Source organism: Panthera pardus, unplaced genomic scaffold (assembly GCF_024362965.1).
Source record: "Panthera pardus isolate Hobbes unplaced genomic scaffold, ASM2436296v1 HiC_scaffold_25, whole genome shotgun sequence".
Taxonomy (NCBI): domain Eukaryota; kingdom Metazoa; phylum Chordata; class Mammalia; order Carnivora; family Felidae; genus Panthera; species Panthera pardus.
The window spans coordinates 56991060-57007623 of NW_026526821.1; the positions used below are offsets into that span (position 1 = coordinate 56991060).

The following is a 16564-nucleotide window of genomic DNA, read 5'->3' on the forward strand; positions in this document are numbered from 1 at the left end:
CGTTGTTTTGTTTTTAAGCTCTTGAGTAACTTGTGTAAAATTTCCGAAGTATGTAGGTTGAGCCACATGAAATTGCCATTTTTCTAAGTCAAAAATAACCGCAGTTTCACATGATTCAACTTAGTATTATATGGAATCTTATTTTAGGGGCATTGAACTTGCCTGAGAAGTTTATAAAGGAAATGGCACCCTTTCACCATTATGCCAGCCACAACTTATAAGTTCTGTGACTCAGCCTCAGGGTTTTGGGTTCTGAATACTTGGCCTTCTCCACAGAAGGAAGGTATACCTCACCCTCCAGTCCAGAGAGATGAGCAAAATTCACAAAGGGAGCAGGGCATTCCTGACCAGGGCAGTGACCCGTGCAAGGCTCCGAAACCCAGGCTGTGTGGGTCAAGAGTGATGTCTCCAGCACACAGAAGGGGCTAGAATCAGTGCTGCATATTAGAGTCACCTGATGCCCAGAGCTTGCCCTGGACCTTGAGAACCAGACTCCAAAGTGCCCCAGAGTTGAGAGTGTCTGGCTTAGATCATGGAGTGTCTTGTGTACCATGCTCAGAAGTGAGCTTCATTCTCACAGATGGGGGTGGGGGGTGGGGGGGAGCCACTGAAGAATTCATGTTGGAGAATGCTCCCAGGCTTTATGTTAAAGGTCCCTCTAGGGCGGGAATCCAAGAGGAACATAAGGGAGAAGTGGTCATGCGCACTGAGGGAGGCAGGTAGGGCACAAAATTTTCTGAAAGGCCTGGAGAGTATCAGCTTGTGACCTCCAGGGAGATTCTGGAAGGGCCCGTGGGCAACACCCACGTGTCTGGTCCAGGTGGAGGTCAGGCAATGTTAGAAAGTCTGGTAACGAGTGTTGAGCACATTCTGCCCCTTCCTATGTTAGCTGGCAGAGAACACGTGTGGGCATTTATGGAAGTTTGTTCTCTGCATGTTCAGAACATTAAGAAGGCGTCTTTTCCTGAGGACATTTCTATAAGAAATTTAGACATCTGTGGGGGAGGGGGAATGTCAATCCACTTAGGAGAAATTTCAGGCATTTGGGCGCCTGCTACAAGAGAATGGCTTTTTATTTGGAGTGTGAGTGTAGCCAGCATGGTAATTCTCCATGTCCTATTCCTCCTGGAAACTTAAGCCTTTAAGAAGTCTCTGAAATAGGGGCACCTGGGTGGCTCAGTCGGTTGGGCATCCAACTTCAGCCCAGGTCATGATCTCCTGGTCCTTGGGTTCAAGCCCCACATAGGGCTCTGTGCTGACCGCTCAGGGCCTGAAGCCTGCTCAGGATTCTATGTCTCCCTCTCTCTCTATGCCCCTCCCCTGTTCATGCTCTGTCTTGCTCTGTCTCTCAAAAATAAGTGTTAGAAAAAGATTTTTTTTTAAAGAAGTCTCTGAAATAAGAGATTCCACAATAGAGATACCACAGATCTAGCCAGGATGATGTATAACGTGACTTCTCTCAGAACAGGGTGATGAACTGAAAAAATAATTTTCTGTCCTAAAACTTTATTTTTCCTGAAGAACTTGCCAGTTACATGTATTAATTTTCTTTAATCATACAACCCCTTTAAAATTATAATGAAGTGTTGTCATTTATTCTAATTGTCATTTTTAGGAGCCATTGCTGTATCCTGATACATATTTTACATCAGTATCCAGAAGCACCTGAAAATGTTAACTTCCAGTTACTGTAGAAACATGCCCTAACAGTAAGAACAACAAGCTTTTGGCTTTGCACACCATCTACTAATACCAAATATACACATAATCTGAAATTTATTGCACACCGTTGGTAAGCAAATTGTTTTAAGATATCTCATCAATAGGATTTATTTTTAATCAATCAGGTACACAAATGCTAACTTATTTTAAAACATTATTTTACTTTAGATTTCTCACTTTTCCCAATGGATTGTCTAATCCCACTACTTTACAGACAGCTGCATATGAAAACAATTTCTACTGTTTTTGTGATTCAGTACATTGTAAGAAATAGTGTGGATTTTATCTGGAATTGGACACTCTCAAACAGCTTGTGCTGTTCCTTGAGGGGAAAAGATAATTATAAACATTAAAGAAGGAGGTGTTAATTATTACCAATAATTATACGCATAAACTATAGCATAAAAGTGGACTATAAGGATCTTGTTAGAATGAAAAATTGTGTTTGAATCAGTCTTGATTTAAACTATACTACATCCTGATAAATAAACATCTTTTTTCCAAAATATACACTGTGGCGGGGGATAAAAGTAGTTAAAGTACCTATTAATAGTTGCAGTCTACAACATGGAATAGGAGATGTCCTTTCTTCGGGCTTATCAAAGAATCTCTTACATTTTGAATCACTGGGACTCAGGTTCTTATCCATATTGAGAATTATTTTTTTATGTGATAGCTTACCCACCTAAATCTCTCCTGAGTTTACCCAATGAAATTGAGACCATATGAACTATCCAGAATGAACCTGATGTAATAAATGCATTTGCTGCTGACTTGGGGCCTGGCCCTTGTGAGTGGGAGTGCGTGTGAATGGGTGCATGGTCCGGCTTGCCTTGGTCATGATGCCTGGGCATCAAGCCAACTCCTGACCAGCACCAGGTGGTAATGACACGGGTAAGGGTGATCGTTTTCTCCTGGGCACCTTCAAAGCACCTTCCCTGTGCCATCTTTTTGGAATGAGTAACACAACAGAGTATACCGAGTTGTGACGCCATTCAAAGTAACTTTCCAGCTAAAGGTAAGAACTTGAACTAGACGCCCAGTGGTAAGAGGTACTTGTGGTAGCAAGTGAAACCACAGTTAAGTGGTTTCGATCAGGTACGAAACGTTAGTGAAAACCTAAAAATGTGATCTGTTGGTACACAGCCCTGCATAAATCATCTCTCAAAATCAGTCTTTAAGACAGTGGATGGCATTAACCTAATTTGTTTTCCTTGTGTTTCCTTGTGTTTGGAAAGCAGCATTCAATATTCCAGAGCATGCATTATCTTCGAGCCCTTTACAAAAGGGTCTGTTGACACACAGAAAATTAAGGGGCACCTGGATGGCTCAGTCAGTTAAGAATCTGACTCTTGATTTCGGCTCAAGCCATGATCTCAGTGTCGAGATCAAGGCCCACATCAGGCTGTGCATGGAGCCTGATTAAGATTCTCCCTCCCTCTGCCCCTCGCCCACTGGTGCAGGCCCTCTGGCACTCTCAAAAAAAAAAAAAAAAAAAAAAAAAAAAAATTAATGGACCAGTTAAAATCTTCATTCCTTTAATCAGGTTCTTTAACACAGTAGCAATGTTAGCCCTGTTTAAGATATGTGTGTTTGAAATTAAAACAACTGAAATTTTTAATACTCTTGAGTTCTTACCTTTCACTAATTCCAGCTATCATGCCTCCATTTTAGCACAAATGAGAGTGGTTTTGATACATAAATGTAAAAAGTAGAATTTGGGGAACTGTCCTGGTTTCTTGTGATGCATGATTTTCTCCACGGTGATTAAGTATTTCCATTTATGTTTATTCCATTAAATGTTTCCACTCCATAGTGATTTCACCGTTAGACTTTTGTATACTTCACAGACACCAGGAAAACTTCTTTGTTGGTGTACATCTATAAAATTTGTTTGGCAAGCAGTGACCATGACTAGATGCAGAGAGCCTTGTTTAAATTAGAAATGTTGTTACCACTTGCACTGAGGACAAGACCCAGTGAAATAATAATAATAAAAAAAAGGAGAAATGTACATTTGAATATTTAATTCAAGGTATTTTTTTACAGTAGTGAAAATCAGAAAAGTCCCCGCCAATGTGTCTGGCATTCTGTCTACTGGGCATCTCATGGAGGGACAGTTCAACACCGCACAATACAAGGATAAAAGATCCCCATGAAACCTATGTGACATAAGAGCACTGAAGTAGGTGCTGAGCCATTCAAAATAATCAATATGCTGTGCAGATTGAAAATTTGGTAATCCGTTTGCAGTAGATATATTCACTCTACACACAGAAACACTTACTTCTCTGACCAGACAGTTAAGAGAGCTAGCCACATTTTAATGACTCTTTATAGAGGTAGTAAAATAGAATTTTCTTTGAGAGAAAATGTAGAAAATTAGAGAACAAAAGGGATCAAAAAGCCGTGTACCATTGCAACATTAAAGACGTTCACAACTAACCACGTGGGTGCTTGGTCTGCACATCTACGGTGGGCGACCATGTTTGAGGGTGTCAGCCACATGTGGAGTGAATGACATCGTAAAAAGTTCTGAAGGGAGGCGTCAGTTTTCTTGAACAAAGAGCTGTGGTCACTGGCAGGCAGCAGTTACCCAAAAGGGGCTCTCACTGCCTTACAAATGGATTGAAGAGAGGGCCTGGTTAAAATATCAGAGATAAAGTACCAGCAAGCTACTTGTTTTGCTCTAAAAGAAAACAAAAACAGAAACAAAAAACAAAAACAAAAAACATTCACACACACAAAATCTCAGATAATGAGACAGTTGAGTCAGGAGCCAAAATCTCGTTCATCTCAACAAAGGGAAATCAACATACTGTGTTCAGGCTTTGGCAGGTGATGCCAACAGCTACTTCAACTGGACAAAGAAATCTCTTTAATAACTCCTCAGAGAAGAAAGTCAAGTGTGAACTTTGAGCTAACAAAATATTACAGTTCTCACACTTGTCTATAAAATGCCAGTTTTCACATAGACATGATTTGGGCAGGACAACAAATGGAAAACATGCTGAGACATGTAATATATAACTACTTCTCTATGCTCTTTATGTAAATAAACACTCCCTTCCCCCACTACAAAGCTCAGAAAAAGCCGAAGGCAATTTCATCCCAGATATTCTGGGGGCTCATACATAAAACACATGTTTTTTAAAAGTATCGAACTCTGGAGCCAATTTCTAGTTGTTTGCTAACTGGCCTAACTGTTCCCAACAGTCAGCCCTTAACGTTAAACGTAAAGAAACAAGCCTTGACCTTGCACTTTACAGGTTTCAAGTCAAATCTGTTAACAACAATCACCAAACACCCATCAAAATTCTACAGTTACACTGGAACTTTGGTTGGATCAAGTATTGCTTGAAATAGGGGAATCATTTACAAAGGGTCTGGGATGGGTCTGTCCTACAGAAAATTTAGACTGTTTTGATATTTAAAAGGTATCATATTCTCTCCTATAGTGTCTAGAACTTAATTTTATTTGAAAAAAAAAAAAGTATAGAAAAAAGCGAAATGAAGTCAAGGTTATTTTTCATTGCTTTTGTCATTCAAAAAATAAGAAAAAATTTAAATTGATGATGACATGAAGTGCTCCTTTTTTTGTTTTGTTTTTTGGAAGTTTACACAATGTCAACCAAATTCTTTATTGACTTTTAATCAGTGCTAGATGAACTTGGTCTACCTGCTTAACAGGAAGAAATGTAACAAAAATTTTCAGGTTTTCTCCTTCGGTTCTAGAAAATTGGACTCCTTATACTATTTATTATTCTAGGACACCAGGAAAAATCGGAAGTTTATCTTTAAGGTCATTTTCCATTTTAACCTCTTTTTTTTTTCAGTCCTCATTAACTTCTAAAAATTTATTCTGGACATTCTCAAAAATATTCATCCCATCTCTTCATGAATCATATTCCTATAGTAAAATTCTAAAAGTCAGTTTTAATTTCTTTTCTGCAGATGAAATATATGTATTTTTATATAAATATTTTTGCTTAAAATTAAGATATTTGGCACAGAGTCCTCAGCCTACAGTTTCCAAATTGTGGCTGTGCCACTTTCCACTGGCCAACGTGGAAGAGTTTGGGAAGGAAATGGTGCTCTTGATGAACTTGTACCTCGTGTCCTTATCTCTCCCTCCGCCTCACGCCCAGCAATCTAGCAGTATTCCAAGACTGTAGAACACTCGAGAAAGGGTGGAAGATTCATTTCTCCATGTCGATGGGGAGGAAGGAAGGGGGTAGGAGAAGTGTTGCTGAGGATTTCTGAGTACTGAGTCTTCGTTTAATTTATTCATGTTTTTCCACCAACAATACCGTGGTCCCTTGTGTCCTCTGCTGCATCTCCAACGTGCACCCAGGGGACAAAATGTGTGGCCGGGTTTGTATCTAAACCCAGACATTTAGAGTCTTGTTCTAGTCAAGTTTTAAAAGGGAGTTTTTCAGGAAAGAAAAAAAAAAACAAAAACAAAAAACCAAGACGGCAATAAAATCTACAGATTAAGAGACAGAAATTCAAATATTAATCTTTAATGATTATATTCCACTTCTTGTCTTGTCTTTCTGCTGTACTTTTAAAAAGTACTCAGATGAGGAGAAGCCATTTTTATACGAAGAATTTGAGTCACTACTTTATTGAGGGGCCAGAGGTAACAGATTACACACTAGTGCAAAAAAAAAAAAAAAAAAAAAAAAAAAAAAAGAACTACATTCTCCAAAGTGCTTCCTGAATAAATTTCAAGACCTGAATTCTCACCAATTTGCTAAATATTGGAATACTGTTTGAATAAACTGCTTGGAGGCTCAAAGTTCTAGAACATTCTACAGAAAATTCTGAAGCGGGTAGTCCTAGATGGGCATGAAAGGGAATCTCCTGTATCCTCTTCCCAGTATTGCACAATATAAAACCTGCCCACAAGGTGTAAGCAGGCACTGCTTTATCTCCCCCACATTCAACATGAGGCCTGCACGCTGGAACTTCATCAAAAGCTGCCACCAAGTCTGTCATACGTTGTGTCACCCACACAGCCTGTTTGTGCCAAACACAAATGAGAGATGGAACCTATGTCACCCCCAACCATACAGAATGAGGAACACAGTAAGTCCTGCTGACTCATTGTTTCACGGGAATCCGCGCTCTTGGGAGCCAGGCCACCTCATCTGCCTAGATGTTCTGGTTGTCTCCCTGGTCTGAGTTCATGGAGCATGGTCTGCTCCATGCTGTGCTCTTCCTGTACCAACTGGTCATCAGCTCAGGATGGCAAAACACCTTGACTCTGAACAAATGGCCCACCATCCTCCGGGCACTGCCTTTTACACCCCAGAAAGATGTTGAGTTTAGCGCCCTTCATTTAAAAACTGATTACAGATATACATATGTTTTCATAAATAAAACTTGAGGCATACATGTATATATTAAAATTTTCACCAACAAGGGTGTGTTAAAAATTTCAAGTTCTGTCATTCAAGTTCAATAAAGGCACACTTTTTTTTTTCCTTTAGGCTTGCAAGGAATACAACTGCTAGCAAGAAGTCATAAAAGGCATTTTATGGGACTTTCTTCTTTGATTTTCCTCTTCTTGGGATGAGCGTTCATCCTGTAAGTCAATGGCATGACTCTGCTACCCAAAGAAGTATTGAGATGCATAGAGGGCATTAAATGGATTCCACTTCTGTGTCATGTTTCAGAGTGACAACCCCCAGCTGTGCTGGGTCAGTCACTCCAGGTCTGCTTTGGCCATTTCCATCAAGGCTTCTCACTTCCAAATCGGGCTTTCCGGCTGCCGGGTTCCGATGCCCTCCGGACCAGCCTGGGTGGTGGCTTGGGGCAGACGCCTTCAGTCACACTGTCTTCCCGCACTGAGCCAAACTGGCCTTTGGAGAGAAGGGGCTGCCGTAGCATGCCTGGGGTCTGGGTGCCCCCCTCTTTGCTGGGGGGTGCTGGGGGGTTACAAGGCTGGCCCTGTCCGGAATCGACGTCTACCTCGTTCTTCCATTCCATTTTATAGGGCTGTGGGGCTTTCTTTGAGAACTGTTCTGGCAAGAAGCCCCTTGCTCGGGGCTGCAAATTGAGGACGGTAGTCCCAACATCTGTGTCCGAGTCACTGCTATTGCCACCTACCACAGAGCAAAAGAAGGACAACATGGGCAAGCATTTCAGAGGGAAGGAATTTCAAGTGACTCAGCAATGCATCAGTGGGTCCAGCATTTGCGGTGCCCTCAGGCACCTCAGGCACGGTTTGGGCAGGGGAGATCCGAGGGCTCGCTACCTCTAGCCCACAGACCTGGGCATGATACATAATCTCTGTGGGCGTTAATGTTGACTGTCCACACTAACGCCGAAGAGCTTACTGTGCGCCAGGCAACTGTCCTAAGCACTTTGAAATGCATTAACCCATTTAATCCTCACAAGCGCCCATTCGGCAGGTGAAGTAACCGAGCTTCAAGAGATATTATTAATCAGTGCATGTGGGTGTCACAGTGCGACTATCTGGCAACAGCAGCTGTGTTCCCACCTGCCCCATCAGAACGATCCCAGAAAGGCTCAGCTACGTGTCTGGCACACAGAAAGCAGATTGGCAATTGGCTGCTATTATGAAAATTCTTGTCTTGATCTGGAATCTCAGAGACAGCCTTCTTTATCTCCTTTGCAGTTTCATAAAAGGGCCGAAACACCCATGTGCCGTTTACAAACAGTGGGAAGACACATGATCAGAATGAGCTGGTGTCAAAATTCAGGTCCTAGAGAACTGTGGGTAGAAGAGCTGACGGGGAGCTCGCCCAGGAGCTGAGATTCTTGGGACCCTAAGACCCGGTCTTAGTGGACGTGGCCCACAGCTCTACATATTCAGTGCTGCCTGGCCTCTCTTCTCAGGTCTCATCTCACTGATCATCACCACCAGCCAGCATTAGAATTTCCTCTTCTTGGTTAATTAAGTAAATAAGCAAAAATAAAGGACGTGGTAGTGTTATATCCCACATTCTAATAACATGGTATCTTAACATATTTCTTCTGGGGTTCACAGAAAATGGCTGGGAGTCTACCCAAAGATTATCATTAAATAAAGAGATATTAGACTCGTGATTACAGGCAGAAGTAAAATTTATGGTTGACCTTATGAAAATATATGCAGGTTGTAAAAATTTAAACACTCCTTCGCACATTCACAGCTCTCTATTTATCTGTTCACTACCACAGGTGACAATAGTGGCTCGTGCTGTATCAAATGGAATCATTATGGAAAATCATTGGCTAAATTATTTATAACGTACACAGAACTCCATCCAAAAAGCTTACAATGCTAATAATAAGTCACCATGTTATTATTTGAGGTTTGCAAACCATTAAACAGATTGTCCTTAATGAAGAAGAAGAATGGGAAATTTTCTCTATTTTGTGAACATTAGTAACATGACTCTGCTCCAACTGAGTTCATTACCTGTGTTAGAAATATTCTTTTTCTTTTGTAGCTTTTCTGGAAGCTTTGTATTTTTTGGTAAGGATAAATATCGAGAGGCTGAAGTGGACGCCTGTGAGAAACACAGAAAATGTTTAGATTACGCAGATGTCATTTATTGTATCTTAGAAGTTTAAATTCTTAGGGCAAACCCTGGTGTTAAAAATTAAAATTGTACTTTTCTACTCCAAAATTACTTGTGAGGGGCTGGGGGCATAGGGAAGAAAGCTTCCAGCAATAATTATTTTACTTAAAATAACCAAATCTTTTCTAAAATGTAATAGAAATCAGTATTAAGGAAAACGAAAATAAAATAGGACCATTAACAATAAGATGTGCAAACTACTGAGTTTTTTTAAAGAAAAGCTAAGGAAACACCTATGTATAAGAATATACAAAAGATATGTAGAAACAAGGCACCTGGGTGGCTCAGTCAGTTAAGTGTCTGACTCCTGATTTCAGCTCAGGTCATGATCCCAGGGTTGTGGGACCCAGCCCCGTGTCAGGCTCCACGCTAGGAGCCTGCTTGGGATTCTCTCATTCATATTCATTCCCTCTCTCTCTCTCTCTCTCTCACCCCCCCTTCCCCGCTTGCACTTTCTCACTCTCAAAGTAAATAAATAAACTTTAAAAATAGGCAGAACCTATATGTATGGGGAGAAAATATATGAAAAATGTAGCTTACTTGAGTTTTAATTACTTTAGTAAGTCTCGAAAATGATAGAACAAAAAGTTATTAGTATAGCTAATTTGCTGACCATTCAAATGCCACAATCTCTACTTTCCTTAACTTTTCATCGATGCTGCCACATTTTACACATTAAAAAAAGATCATTATCTTGTTCACACATTACCATTTTGGTCTCTGACGACCCAATACAGAATATTATTAAAAAATGAAATGCAATCCTAAAATTAATGCAACCTTGTGTGTCAGAGTGATAAGATACAATGTCTGCTACGTTAAATCAATCAATCATAATGTCATTTAAAAATGGCTTTCCTTGGGGCACCTGGGTGGCTCAGTCGGTTAAGCGGCCGACTTCGGCTCAGGTCATGATCTCGCGGTCCGTGAGTTCAAGCCCCACGTCGGGCTCTGTGCTGACAGCTCAGAGCCCAGAGCCTGTTTCGGATTCTGTGTCTCCCCCTCTCTGACCCTCCCCCGTTCATGCTCTGTCTCTCTCTGTCTCAAAAATAAATAAACGTTAAAAAAAAAAAAAATTAAAAAAAATAAAAAAATAAAAATGGCTTTCCTTATCTATTGACAATGCCCTCCACCAAGGGCAAAGGTGAACACTCACGTCCCCCCAGCGGCTGTGACCTTGCAGTTCCAGCACGTGCCCCTTGCCCATCTTTGGGCTGCAACCTCTCCCTGGAGATATCAGATAGGACTTTGCAAATGAAGCTTGGTCCAGCCATGCTGTTTAAATCCGCAACTTAACTGACCCTTTCTGTGCTCCCAATCTCCTTCCTCAGCATTGTTTTTTTGTTTTTTGTTTTTTGTTTTTTTGTTTTTTTCCCCATAGCACTCACTGCCCTCTAACATAACAGATAATTTATTCCATTGCTGGCTGCCTTCTCCTCACTAGAATAGGAATTCTACAAGCGAAGGTATCTTGCTTGGTCAGTTTCGTTCACCAACATATTCCAAGTGCCTAGAACAGTGCCTGGAACATAATGGGTGTTCCAGAAATATCTAGAAAGACTTTACCATCAACTCCATCTCAGAATTCCTGTGACTCAACCCTCAGCAGCCATTCTGTCAGTAGAGCCTCCAGACTGGCGGCTGGCTCTGCTCTGGGAAGCTTCCCTCCTCCCAGACAAATGGTAACAAATGCCAGTTACCCTGTGCTCCTGGTTCAAGCTGCTGTCTTTCCGGATGCTTTCTCGCAAACTGTGCCTTCGTCGGATCAGAATTTCCTTGGCTTGTCGCTCACTTGTGTCAGCCGTCAGATTGTGTCTGTTGTAGGACAAAGTCTGAAATGAAAAAAGAGACATTTTACAAACAACAAACAAACAAAGCCTGATTGCTGCCCCAGAAATTCCAAAACTTTGCTGTGTTTCTTTGGCTTTGCACCTCAGCGAGGCACTTAACTAATGTGCAGAGCAGAAAAATAAATGAATAAAAAGCATAAAAGTTGTTAACATTCATAAAAAAGTTAACATCCGTTCAAATTTTGAAAGCACTTGTTTTCTAATAAAAGTGTGTGAATAAAGTATCTTTCATTCAAAAGCGTGATCTTCATAAATCAGAAAAATGATGGAACTCATCAAATGCCTCTGTCTACCTTGAAGTGCTTTATACGTTTTTAGCCCTCATTAGTAGCTGGAGAAAATGATACAATTCATCTTAATAAATTCTCTATTGAACAGGAATTACTGGTATAAAAACAAACCACTTTGAGCCACTTGGTGGTGCCGTGTCCTTGTGATTAAACTTAAGAACACTTTTACAACTGGGTGGTCAAACTGAAAAGGCTGGGGGCTATCACCAGCAATAATCATGTGCCAGTATTTGAAGCAGTAAAATTTCTAAACCAGGGCTGGACATGGCACACATTGTTAGTTTTCTAAATTTCCTAAAATAAATTGTAATTAGCGATGGAGTTCATTTTCTGGTGTATTAATATATTCTTCTTGGGAATATCCCTGTGTCCCGAACTATTAAATATTAAATCTTGAAGAAATATGCAAAACTGAGAGAACAAGGCTCAAGTCCTGCCTTGAGAAAATTACTGGCTGGCTGGACATCAAAGGCTAACAAAGTAATACAAAATTGTGAAATTAAGTGCTAAAACTATGTGGTACGTTATCAGCTCCTAGTGCTACCCCACTTGAAGACAGGGCTGGGAATAATACGGAGGCTGTTGAGGAATCCTTAAACATCGGAGGATGTGGATCTGCTGACAGGAGCCAATGGGACATCCCAAGTGGAGACAGAGAAGAGAGGAACAGAGTCCAAGGAAGGAAGACAGAACCTGGGGGCTTGGGGAGGGGAAGGAGGTGTAAGGTCAGAGACTGTAGAACTTGGAATAAGAGATCCCAAATTCTGAGAGAATAGTTTAGCCTGTAAGCCACAGCTGTGGTTTTGTTTCAATTCAAACAGGGGAACGCTGCTTAAAAGGTGCTTTAGGGGAAAAGGAGGAGCCACAGTAATGCAGGATGGAATGGGGACTGCTTTGGGGAAGACCAGCTGAAAAAGTGCAGAAATGACCCCAACATGGGTGAGGAAGGCTCCTGACAAGCGATGTGATCTGTGTGCCACCTCGCCTCACTGTACCTTAATTTATTCATCTACAGAATGGAAACGACAGTCACCCCACTTGGAGAAATGAGTTAATACCTGCTGAAATGGGGCACGGCAAATTGTATGCACTCTCGAAATGTTAGCTATATTATTAGCCAACTGTTAGAATGAGGTGTTAACAATGGGACAGCTGTGAAAGAAGTGACTCGGGAGATACATTAAAGGAAGACACTATAGCACTTTATGAATAACAAGGAAGATTAAATGAATTTGGATAAGTTTTCTTAAAGCTGTAAGTTTTCTACAAGCTATAAAGCTATTTCATCAAAAAAATTAATGCCTGGGTGGCCCAGTCGGTTAAGCGTCTGACTCTTGATTTGGGTTCAAGTCATGATCTCATGGTTGTGAGATCAAGCCCTGTGTCAGGTTCCACGCTGGGCGTGGAGCCTGCTTAAGATTCTCTCTCTTCTTCTCCCTCTGCCCCTTCCCCACACACGCTGTCAATCTCTCTCTTAAAAAAAAAAAAAAAATCAGAAGAGAGCCATCAATCTCTTTTTTCACAATTAGTTAAAACATATTCTTTTATCTCCAAATCCAGAGTAGCAGAACTCCCAGGGGACTCCAAGCTTTTCCCACTGGTGTCTGGGAAGGAATGGCACCCTAACAAGATAGGACCCAGAGAAGAGAAGCTGTCTGGTGTGGGACTCGCAAAAGACTGGCATAATCGTAGGGCAATATCCGCTACAACTGGGTAGCGTGAAATCAGAAGTCATATTCTCAGCCAAAGGCAAGGAAATGCTTGGCTAAATAAATTATTCTCACTCTCTGTCGGATTTGATAGAGATTTCTGGATAATATTTCTCGGATTTCATCCATTTCACCAGGTGTGAGCTTCCTTATTTTCTCTTCACGACAATCACTGTGAAAGTTTAGAAGAAGAATATATTTTACTATTGGACAAATGTTGGAATCATCAATTTTTTTTGAGATAGAATATCATCTAAGTAGAATCTTAGCTTAAAGAATAACACTTAGGGATTATTCAGTATTTTAAGATAACTCAAAATTCTAAAACTGTTCAGCACCAAAATTATTCAAAACAAGTTCAATCATGCACAAGTTTTCACAGTCTGTTCACGCAATTATTTTTTTCCATACAATTATTATTTTAAGGGAGAAAAACTATAGTAGCTTATAATGGTCTCACTTTAGTATTTCTAATACTCCATAAATAAGGTAATACATGATTGAGTTTTTTCCAACAGAAACTTAATTAGCTACATTTTACTATTAGGGCTTAGTCCTTTAAAGACATCATTATAAATATTTGCAAAGACGCCACTTACAATATGGATGCATATGCAGTCAATCATAATTATTCAAGGATTTCGTATTTGTAAAGTAACCTACTTGCTAAAATTTACTTGTAAACACAGTATCGGTACTCCTGGCACTTTTTCACAGACATGTGCAAAGTGGGGGGAAAATATGAGTGCCCCAACACACAGGTTCCTGGATAAGGCTGAACATGGCAACACTCTGCCTTCTTGATTCAGGTCTTGTACTGTAAACAAATGTCCTTTTTGTGGTCTATTTAATGACACATTTTTCACATTTTTGTGCTTTCTTTTGGTGACTTCACTTTTTAAAATGGCCCCCAAGCATGGATCTGAAGTGCTGTCCAATTTTCCTAAACAAAAGAGAGCTGTGATGTGCCTTCTAGAGAAAAGTCATGTTTGTTCAGGCATGAGTACAATGCTGCTGGCCATGAGAGGAATGTTGATGAAATAGTAATATATATGAAACAAGGCGTCTTTAAATAGAAACGTACATAAAACGAGGTTATATATCATCAGTTGATGAAAATGTTGTGACCAGAAGCTCACAAGAACCTAAGCCCGTATTTCCCCTAGGAGCAACTGTTCAGCATGGGCAAATCAGCGTTTATGGCAATTTTACAAGACATGACTACTGCCAACAATGAGAACCAACTGTATTTATACAGTTTTATTCTACTGCCTTCAAAAAGACTTTGAGAGGGGCACCTGGGTGGCTCAGTCGGTTGGGCTTCCGACTTCAGCTCAGGTCATGATCTCACACTCTGAGTTCGAGCCCCGCGTTGGTCTCTGTGCTGACAGCTCAGAGCCTGGAGCCTGCTTCAGATTCTGTGTCTCCCTCTCTCTCTGCTCCTCCCCTGCTCATGCTCTGTCTCTCTCTGTCTCAAAAATAAATAAAAAATATTTAAAAAAAAAAAAAACAAAAACAAAAAAAAAAAACAAAAAGACTTTGAGAGGGCCTACAAAAATATACGGTAAAATAAAATGCATAGCTAAGAAGATAAATTAAGAGAATAAAGCTGAGAAAGTTAATATACAGAAATCCAGGTCTTATAGAAGATGGGCTAAGGACACACCAATTGAAGGCATAGTTCCTTTATTTTTTTTTTAAATGCAAACTTGCTGTTACTGAAAATCAGCCATAATATTAATTACCTATGCCCATTGGTACTGGAGAAAAGCAAAGGAACAGATACAGAGATTTAAGGCTTCAGCAGGACAGACTTCTCTAGATATAAATGATTCAATTTTGCCTCAACCTCAATTGTTCTTGAGTTTTTAAGAAGCATCTTCTTAGACTAAAGCATTGTTGTTTAGACAGCTGTCCAGGTATCTAATCAGGAGTTTGATCAGCAAAGTTAATTCACAGGACTTGAGAAGGACAAATATAGTCAAGAGGTAACAATCTTTTGGGTGTCTGATTTTCTTGTACAATGTTCCCACCAAGTTTTATCCAACATATGTTTGTATAACTCTAGTGGTAAGTGCCCAACTACCTCCCTTGTTTATACCCAAAGTGTATCTACTGGAATGTAATACAAAAACAAAAAGTACAGGAATCTTACATGCACAGCTCAATGAACTACCACAAAGCAAGTGTACTTGCACAACCGCTACTCAAGTCAAAAAACAGAACGTGACCTAGAACCCCAGAAACCACTTCATATTACACGCCCCCAACAATCACTACTTCCTTCCCTCTTTGACAAAAACAACCACAATCCTAACTTTGGAATTCACAGAATACTTTTGCCTGAATCTGAACTCTATATAAATGGAGTCTTTTAAATACAATAGGTAGTTTTTTATTTTTATTTTTTTATTTTATTTATTTTTTATAATAGGTAGTCTTTTAAATTTAGCCTCTTTTGCTTAGCGTTATATGTTGGAGATTCAACTGTGTTATTGCATGTAGCTATTGTTGGTTCATTTTATTCATTGTGCAATATCCCATTACATGAATATAGCACAATCTACCCATTTTACTATTGATGGGTATTTGGCTTATTTCCAACTTTTGGATACGACAAACAATGCTTCTATGAAAATGGGTCTATTCCAAACTCTTACTTTGTTCCTCTGGTCTATTTGTTCTTTTATCCTTACCCAGGAATCACATTGTCTCAATCATAGGAGTTTTAGTCTTGCTACCTGATAGTATAAATCCTCCAAATTTGTTCTTTCATGTTAAAGACAATTTTGTCTTGGTTAATTTGGGCCCTTTATGTTTCCACAGAAATGTTAGGACCAGACTGTCTAATGACACACTGGAATTATGAATGAAATTGCTTTGAGTCCACATATCAATTTGAGAAGAGCTGATAGTCTTATAATATTGAGTCTTTCTTTTTACTAATATAGTCTTTATCTGGTTTGGACTTTCTGCAGAGAGGTCTCACACATATTCTCTAAATTTCATTTTGATGTTTGACATGGACGTATATGAATGTTTCATGATACCATTCTAAATTAAGCATTTTTTAAAGTGTCATCTTCTATTTGTTGATACTTATAAAGCCACCACTGATTTTTTTTTTTTTACCATGTATTAAGAAACCTAGATAAATTACCTTATTGTGTCTAATTACTTTTCTGTAGGTTCTTTTGGATTTTCTCTGAAAACAATCCAGCTGTTTGGGAAGAGTGACAGTTCTACTTCTTTTCCTATCCTTAACTTTTAAATTTTTTCTTGCCTACCATTGGTACAATATTCATAAAAATAGTAATAATAGGCATCCTTGTTCTTGATCTCAGGATAAATCTTTCAACATTTCAACACTAAAAATCGTATTTGCCATAGATTTTTCG

General features: G+C 39.8%; 1 protein-coding gene across 1 annotated transcript in view; it reads right to left on the minus strand.

Moving 5' to 3' along the window:
- Window positions 1–6229: 6229 nt before the first annotated feature.
- SLC9A2 (solute carrier family 9 member A2) overlaps window positions 6230–16564 on the minus strand; it is a 99451-nt gene continuing 89116 nt past the window's right edge. Inside the window, exons 9-12 of the mRNA XM_053890504.1 lie at window positions 13242–13338; window positions 11018–11149; window positions 9155–9245; window positions 6230–7832 (exon numbers count right to left, since the gene is read on the minus strand). Coding sequence (XP_053746479.1) covers window positions 7462–7832; window positions 9155–9245; window positions 11018–11149; window positions 13242–13338 — 691 coding nt within the window. The 3' untranslated portion in view covers window positions 6230–7461. The remainder of the gene's footprint in view (window positions 7833–9154; window positions 9246–11017; window positions 11150–13241; window positions 13339–16564) is intronic.